At 60.2% G+C, this 8,891-nt stretch overlaps 1 protein-coding gene across 1 annotated transcript in view; it reads right to left on the bottom strand.

Moving 5' to 3' along the window:
* LMNB2 (lamin B2) overlaps window positions 1–8,891 on the bottom strand; it is a 22,928-nt gene that overhangs the window by 11,941 nt on the left and 2,096 nt on the right. Inside the window, exons 2-4 of the mRNA XM_006897917.1 lie at window positions 3,412–3,548; window positions 254–410; window positions 20–145 (exon numbers count right to left, since the gene is read on the bottom strand). Of these exons, the coding sequence (XP_006897979.1) occupies window positions 20–145; window positions 254–410; window positions 3,412–3,548 (420 nt within the window). The remainder of the gene's footprint in view (window positions 1–19; window positions 146–253; window positions 411–3,411; window positions 3,549–8,891) is intronic.

Here is an 8,891-nt window from a genome sequence, read left to right as displayed (position 1 = left end):
CTGCAGTACAGACACCCACCTCCTCGAAGACGTTCTTGCGGAAGTCAAGCTCCTCCTGCAGGCTCTGGCAACGATTCTCCAGGTCCACACGCATCAGGGTTTCCTTTTCGAGCTGCTTCTTGGCCACCGCATGGCCATCCTCGGCCTAGGAGACAGCAGGGGCCACCCTAAGGGACATGTCTGCGGCCCCTGCCCAGCCCAGAGGACGGCCCTCGGCCACCCTCCTCCACGAGCCACGCTCGGCCTGACCCACCTTGGCCAGCTGGGCACGCAGCTCGGCCACGTCGCTCTCGAGGCTGCGCTTGTCGCTCAGGGCCGCGGCCAGCTCTGCCTCGCTGCGGTGGAACAGGGACTCCAGGTCCTTGACCCGGCCCTGGGCCACCGTGAGCTCACCCTCCCGCTTCTTGGTGCTAGAAGACAAGAAGACCGGTAAGTGGCACACAGGGCACAGGGCACGAGCCGTCGAGGCGACAGGGAGGCCAAGGGCCCTACGTGGACGCATCAGGCAAACTTGGCTTCGTCCTGCGTTCCCCCGGAAGAGCACCGCAGGCCCAGGACTCACTGGCCTTGGGCGTCAGAAGAAAAGCTGCTTCCTAACAGTGAATGTACCTCCCCCAGCGCTCTGAGGGACGGAAGATGTGGCTGCGGGGGAGCCAGGGTTGGTCCCCCCACAGAGCTAACCTGCAGCTCTGCTCCTGGGGCGCATGCGAGCCAATCAGAGCAATGCCGCACAGACACACGTTCACCACCGTCACGGCGGCTCTGCCCGCGGCCGACAGGGCAAAAGGCCTGGGTCCACCCACAGGCCCTGACCCACCGAGCACATGGACAGAACCCAACCCGCACGATCCTGAGCCACCTTCGCTGAAGTCACTGCGTCACCACACCATCCACGGAGGGCCTTCTGCCTCTTACTGACCTCCGTCATCAGAAGCGACGCCCCGCCTCTTACTGACCTCTGTCACCAGAAGCGACGTCCTCTACCTCTTACTGACCTCTGTCACCAGAAGCAACGTCCTTCTGCATCTTACTGACCTCCGTCATCAGAAACCGTATCTTTCTCAGGGCCTGGCCCCTCCTGACGTCACGCCCCAGGGGCGCAGGACACCGTGTCACCTTTTCCGTGGGGTGGCTCCCCGGCCTCACATCTCTCCAAACAGATGTGCTTCACTGTCTGTGGCAGGCCGTGGGCACTCAACACCTACCTGCACACTTCCAGAGCACCAGCTCTTCTCTGACCTGCCTTGTGCACCGTCCAACTTCCACTAGAAGGAATGACACTCCAGCCCCCCTTCCTCCAGGGAAGAACCAAGAGGGCACGTCGCTGTGAGAGGGGAGGAGGCCAGGAAGACGCCAGGCAGCGTCTCACCCCCTTGAGAAGTCCAGAACAGGCGCCTTCGGAGTCAGAGAGGGGACCCGTGGTCACCAGGTGAGGACAGGGGGCCGAGGAGTGAGGGCTAAGAGACCCTGAGCCTCTGTGCAGGGTGAGCCCGGGTCAGGGAAGTGCTGTGGTGACAATCACAACACGGTGAACACAGCATCAGACTGAACCCTTTAAGGATTGATAAAACGGCCAACTTTGATTTCCCAACAATGACAAAATGAAAACATCCCCGAAGCGTACAAGTTCTAAGAGATCAAAGTCCCCCTGAAAATATGTCAGCTAGCAAATATGCAAGCCCTGGCAGTCAGTCATGCACACTGGGCACACGGGGTCTGGGACAGCCCAGGGGCCACTCAGCAGGTTACCGGGACCGTGGAGGGGGGCCGGGCAGCGTGGTGAACACGGGAGGTCGGTGTGCCCGGGCAGGGGGTGGTGCTGCCCAAGCCCTGTGACATGTGGCACGCGATGAAAACCCCAGCCCTCTGGCCTGCTCTCACCTCTCAGGAAGAGCCCACTGCGTCCCCACCAGGGATCTAACGTCCCGGGAGAGGGTGTGCTGGTGACACAGTGCAGAGAGGTCAGGCTGCCAGCTGGGAGATGAGCCGTGTGTCCCCACCAGCTGCTTCTGTGGACAGTGGCGCCCTGGACACCCTCTGGGAGGTTCTGCCTCGCCCTGCAGGTTGCTGTGAGTGGACTGATGCACAGGCAGTGGGGCTGGTCCTGGTGTCACCGAGAAGGGGTCTGGCAGATCCCTGTCCTGTCTGTGACCACAGCCTCGGGTGCGCCTGTGGCCACGCGTGCCCATGGACTGGGTCTCATGCGGGGGGGGGGAGGGGGGGGAAGCGCTGGGCAGTAGCCCGCCTCCAGTGCTCTGCGGTCCCTCAATGACCAGGCCCACCTGCAGCAAGCTCTCAGTTCAAGGAAATCAGATCTGGAAATGAAGCCCGCAGGGGGCCCGAGCCAATGGGGGTGCTCACCCCCCCATTCACCTGGGGCAGACAGCTAGAGATGGGTTCCCGGTGGTTCCTCTGGCCACAGCAGGGACCTCTTAGCCCTCTACCACAGGTAACCCCCAGGACAGCTGTCTCCACTCTCCTCCGATGGCCCTGACGCCGAGGGAGTGGACAGCACCGAGCCAGGGACCCCTGCCACCTTCTCCAGGCACTGGATGGACTGACAGCACCTGGCACATGCTGTGGTCAGCGTCAGTGTCCACAGGAGAGTGCTGGCCACCGTCAGGTACACACTCCACCCCGGGTGAGCCCTGAGGCAGAGCAGGCCTGGGCTCCACAGGTCTCAGCAACTGAGAAGCAGACTGCTAGGCCTTTCCTTCGAGGCTTCGCTGGGTGGACCCGAACTTGCAGTTTTTGGTGGGCAGCTGAGCTCGTTTGCAACCTCAGAGACCCCAGGAAAGTGTGCAGAGAACCTGACTGCGCATGACCTTACACAAGGGTCCACTGAGGATCGGTCTCTGCAGCCCTGCCCCCCCTTCACGGCCGCCATCGTGGACAAGCCCGTGGTCAGCTGTCACTGAATCGGCCCAACTTGCAGCAACAAAACACAGGAGAGGGAAAGCCGGCCCAATGCTGCACCCTCTCCGTGACTGGCTGAGAAGTGACCCTCGTGGCTGGCTGTCAGGATCAGACAGCCTGGCCTTTCCTCCGGCTGTGCTCGAGCCAGGAATCAAACCAGGGACTCAGGACAGGACCACAGTACCCCATCAACACAGCAGACGTGGGGCGGAGGGGATCTTCGGGGTACACCACGCCTGCACCTCCACACAGCCCTTCCCATCCGTCCATGGAGGCTGGTCAGGACGCCGTCCACGAGGGGTGCTGGCCAGGAATGAGCCATGTTTCCCGTGTGGACAGTGACCATTCTACTTTCCTTACCATCAAGCGGGGCCAGCACAGTGACCAGTGACAGACACCGGGCTGCCCCGGCAGGCAGGACGGGGTGTGCCCACCAGCCTAGCTGGGGTGGCGGTGTGGACGCTGCAGTGTCCCTGGCGGCGGCCCCGGTCTCACCTCTTGTTGGCCTCCTCCAGGTCGGCCTGCAGCTTCCCGATCTCGATCTGCAGTCTCGCGCGCTCCCGGGCGGTCTCGTCCAGGACCCGGCGGGCGTCTGCCAGCTCCGACTCGTACAGCGCCTTGATCCCGGTCACCTGGGGAACAGGGTGGGGGCGTGAAGTGGGAACGGTGCCCCCTGGAGCCGAGCCTCTGGGCGCCATGTCCATTTGCACACAGCCTCCCCTGGACAGAGGCTGCAACAGAGCCAGAGACACACTGGACTTGTGACCCTGACCCCATGGGCAGTCTCGGCAGATGTCAGAGGTCACGCTGGAACAGGGTGGGTCCTCTGCAAAGAAGAGGCGATGATGGGGAGATGCGTGTAGGTGACCCCAACCTGGGAGACACAGGGGCCGCTCCCCTGGCTTTCAGGGTCCAACGTCCGGCCCTCACCATGAACTCAGTCCGTGGCCTCCAGAGCCAAGGGAGAATGAGTGTGTGTGGTCTGTCCCCGCTCTGTGGGACCCGCCACAACAGTCACAGGGACTTCTAGACCCCTTCTTCTGATCTTCAGGGTCCCTGGTGGGATGTGGAGGACTGTCGCCCTGATGGCCCCAGTGACAGCCCCCCGTTCCTCTGCTGTGAGCCTTTCCCGGTAGCCTGTCCCGTTCTGATGCAGGCAGTGCCAGGCATGGAGACGACTCTGGCTCAGGTGGCCCCCAGGGCTCCCCCACCCGAGGCCAGCAGCCATCCTACACTTCCTGCCTCCTACGATCACAGGTGGTGCCAGGACCCTTGATTTACGGGGCCTCATCAACCTCCCCAACCCGCGTGCTCATGGGGTTGGCGGGATGGGGGGCAGGCAGTCACCTCCTGCAGGGCCGCCTTGGGTTTCACCTTTCCCTCCCCCTCAGCCACCCCACAGGCAGGGGCAGCGCCTGGGTTCCAGCTGTGGTCAGCAGACAGGTGCCTGGGTGTCAGCCAGCTGACAGCTGTGTCCCCGTGGCCTCTTCCTGCCTCGGGGTCAGGCTCAAGCCCTCCAGCTCCCCGTCACAACAGCTGTCCCGACCTCACAGCTGAGATAGCGGGGCAGCTCGGGTCAGGCACCCAGGAACACCCTTGTCCAGGCAGCTGGTACACATGCTGGCTCAGGACCATGAGGACTGGGAGGTGTCCTGGGTCAGCATGTCACTCAGGGCGGGCGGGGCCCCCTCACAGGGCACTTCCCCAGACGAAGGTCTCAAAGCAACCCCAGGCTGGCCCTCCTCGAACCCAGCTAGACTCAAGCTGGACAGGGCCCCAACTTCTCAGACACCCCTGGGCGCCCAGTCCTCAACTGATCTGTCACACCCCGCTCCCGGTCACTGCCTCCTGCCTATCGGGAGCTTATCTCACAGCTCCTCCAGACCCCCTCCCTTAGTAGGCTGTGCCCACAACACCCCCAGAGGTATCCACAGCCCTCGGCCCCAGTGGCCACTTCAGGAAAATCTGGAAGTTGCTGCAGAAACTGGTCATGGAGTCATCTCAAAACCAGACAGTTCTGGATGGGTGACCCTCCAGAGGATGTAAACAAACACACACAGAGCTGTCCACCAGCATCGCCCCAACATCAGGTGGACACAACCCCGGTACCATCACACCTGTCCACCAGCATCACCCCAACCTGAGGCAAAGGCAACCCCAGTGTCCACCACACCAGTCCACCAGCATCACCCCCCCCCCGACATCAGGCAGGCACAACCCGTGTCCACCCTATCTGTCCACCAGTGTCACCCCCAACATCAGGAGGACACAACCCCAGTGTCTAACACATCAGTCCACCAGTGTCACCCTGTCACAGGGAGATGACCCCAGCGTCTGTCACACTTGTCCACCAATGTCATCCCGCCATCAGGTGGAGGTGACTCCACTTTTGATGACATCTGTCCACCAGTGTCACCTTGACATCAGGTGGACCCAACTCCAGTGTCCACCACACCTGTCCACCAGTGCCATCCCGACATCAGGTGGAGGTGACCTCAGTGTCCGCTACACCTGTTCAACAGTTTCACCCCAACATCAGGAGATGAGCCCAGTGTCCATCACACCTGCCCACCAGCATAACCCTGACATCCAGAGGAAATGACCCCAGTGTACATCAGCAGACAGACGGACAGAGTGCAGCCCATTCACATCCCAGACAAACCATCAAGGTGGTCACAAGGAGGGCCCACCTGCCTGGGGTGGTTCGACCCTGCCGGGGTACTGCATCAGACAGACCTGGGGACCTGCTACCCAAAAGGCTGCAGCAAGACTCACCCCATTACTGAACATGCTTATCAAAGATTCTACAAGAATCCAGATCAAAACGGGGGAACAAAGAACCTCAAATTCTCGCAGTCTCCATCAAAGCTAGATAAACCCCCAAAACCACTGCCCTAGGATAATCCTTACCCTTATCCTAAAACATCCCTTAAATTCTTAAAACCAGACAACAGTTTAGGTTTTCCATAGTTAAAGTCTGCCCTGAAAACTGTCTTTAAGAGCCACGCCATGGGATCAGACCCTGACACGACACCACCAGGGCTCAGACAGAGCTGGGGTTTGTGTCCACGGGGAGGGGAGCTCTTCGCAGAGAAGCCGCTGACGTGGTGTATTTTGCTGCATATGTGCTGTTCTCAACAACAACAAAACATAAAGTGTTAATAATGAAACACGGGCACACACTTTCCCCCCAGCAGGACAGCAGCCCTCCCTCGAGTCGCGGCCAAGGTCCTGGCAGGACACTGAACAGACCCTCTCACAAAGACTCTCTCAGCGGATGAAGCAGGTGCTGCTGAAAGCAGCTGCTCCCCGGGCAGGACCAGGCAGACGTGGGGAAGGGTGAGGACGACAGTGGTTCCTGCCCCCAAGGGGGGTGTCTCCTGCCCCCAAGGGGCTGCCTCGCGGATCTGTAGCAGGCTTGGCCTTTCCCCCGGGTGCTGCACTCACATAATGGCCTGGAGATGTCTTGGGGAGAACCGACTCTGGGGGCTCACCTGACCCCCACCCACCACTGTCTCTGGTGTTACTTCAGCCCACCCAGCCCTGAGGGGCAGCAGGAGGGCCAGTGGGCTCCCAGCCAGCACCCAGGGGCAGCAATTCCTGCCCAGAAGGCAGCAACTGGCAGCAGGCTCTTCTGTGGGATGGGACAGACACAACTTCTCTCCTTGGAACTTAAAACCCCCAGGAGGGGTAGACTCCCCAAAGACCTCCTCCTCCTCCTCCAGTCCCACGCCCATCCACCCCAACTCAGTACCCACAGATCTTTTGTGCTGAGGGGTAAACTGGGTCCCCGGGAAAGGTATGCTGGGGTCCTACAGCAGGATCTGAGGACACGGCTTGGAAAGGGTCTCTGCAAGTTTATTAGCCCAGTTCCTATGAGGACACTCGGGGGGCCTAGTCCTGTGACTGGTGTTAGGAACTGAACTGTGTGTCCCCCAGAATATGTAATGATCTGCCACAATCTGATAAAGCAAACAGCTGTAAAGGATTAAAAGGGGGCCACCAGTGACTGACCGAGACCCTGGTCTGGGTACAGGGAGTGGTGTCCCCAGGCCGTGGCCTGAAGGACTGCAGATAAGAAGGGGGTGGAGGAGTCTCGGTGTCACAGAGGACAACACTGGCCCATGGGGAGGAGGCCCAGCCCCAGCACTGGTCCCCTGAATTTGGGCTGCTGTTCTGAGCTGTGACAATGTGTGTTAAAGACATCCACCTGCGGCATCTCCAGCATCACCAGGAAACCAAGTCAACCGGTGTCCTTACACAAGTGAGGCTCCAAAGAAGAGGAAGGCTGGCCACGTGAAGATGCGGTCACCAGCCAGGGAACGGGGGACACCCGAGCTGGACAGTTCCTCCCGCAGAGCGTGGGCTGGGGGACACAGCACCAAAGCTGGCACTGCACTCACGCACCAAGCACCTTGTGCCCCGAGACGCGTATCTCACTGTCCCAGCTGTCCCTCGGGGGCACCTGCCAACAGCACTGTCCACACGAGCAGCCCAGGCCAGCTGGAAACCTCCACACAGCTCTGGTGGACACAGGGAGGGGAGGCTTGTCAACGCACCGGAGACGTGGACACAAGCCTGATATCTCACGTGTAGGCAGGGCCAGGACCCTGTAACACAGCCCTCTGTTCCGAAATGAGCTTTAATTAAGAGTGTTATGCTTATAAAATTTTAACTGCCATTTTCAAAGCATTCCAGCTCGACGCTGTTCCCTTGGCTTACTGCTCACCCTGCTAGACGCTTCCCTGGGGAGGAGAGGTGTGTCCTGCAGGTGTTGGGCAGCACCCCCACGTCTTGACAACCTCATGTGCCCAGTGTCCCCCAGGGACACAATCACCCAGGTGAGAAGTGCTGCCTCTCCACAGGTAAGGTCATTTCCCTGGGGATACACCTGTGGCCCTCCCACCTGCAGCCACCTTGCAGGGCCCTCTTCCACGACATGCCAGCCCACCATGACCACCTCTAGATGTCCACCAAGATCACAGGGGGCTATGTCCTTGATTCAGCCTGTGGTGAGCACCCCCTCAGCCACAGGTGAGCCCACAGCCTCGACACCCCCAGAGGTCCTGGGCACAGTCACCCTGGCTCCAGTGCCCTGGCTTCCTGCCAACAGCACACTCACACAGTCCTCTAAGCACCCACAATGACAGAGCTGGGCTCACAGGTGACAACAGGGAAGGTGTCGCCCCACAGGTGACAACCAGCGCGTGTAGCACTGGGCTCAGGTTCCCTTGCCTCCGCTAAGCTGGGGGTTAGTCTGCATTCCAGCAACGTGAGCTGGCCTGGGGCGCAGGAATGAGCAGGGCGAGGGCGGCTGGCCAGTCCACACTGGGGTCCTGCACTGGCTGGGAATGGAGATTCCAGCACCCATCACCAAGGACAAGCAGGACCAGGACCAGGGCGGTTGGCCAGTCCACTCTTGGGGTCCTGCACTGGCTGGGGATTCCAGCACCCATCACCAGGCCACACGGACCAGGGTCAAAGAGGCCCGGTGACCGCACCCTCACAGCCCAGCAATCGAGGGAGCTGCCCACAGCCAAGGGACTTGGAAAGTGGGGGTGTGGGACTGACTGCAATCTTTCCCCTCACTGCATGCACACGCTGGGCAGAGGGACCCCAGCTGGCACCCCGACACATCAAGGACAGAGCAGCGGGTCTATATTACTTTTTTTTTTTTTTTAATTTTTACGTGTACCGTCAAATCAGATCTGACTGGTACAGGAGGAGACTGCCCCTCCTTCTCCAGCAGAGCATCTGGTGGATTTGAATCGCATACCTCTGGGATTGCAGTGCAGCATCTTGCCACTAGGCCACCAGAGCTCCCTTTCTCCTCCTGTGCCAATTGGATCAGATTCGAAGGTACATAACAATAAAAAAGAGGGGAAAGCAAACACACACACACACACACACACACACACACACACACACACACACACACACCCAAACCCCCAAACCAATATAGGTGAACCGACACT

This window comes from Elephantulus edwardii, unplaced genomic scaffold (assembly GCF_000299155.1).
Source record: "Elephantulus edwardii isolate Elephantulus edwardi_28Jun2011 unplaced genomic scaffold, EleEdw1.0 scaffold00217, whole genome shotgun sequence".
Taxonomy (NCBI): domain Eukaryota; kingdom Metazoa; phylum Chordata; class Mammalia; order Macroscelidea; family Macroscelididae; genus Elephantulus; species Elephantulus edwardii.
Note: the sequence above shows the minus strand (reverse complement) of the source record. Positions and strands in the feature narration are given on the sequence as shown.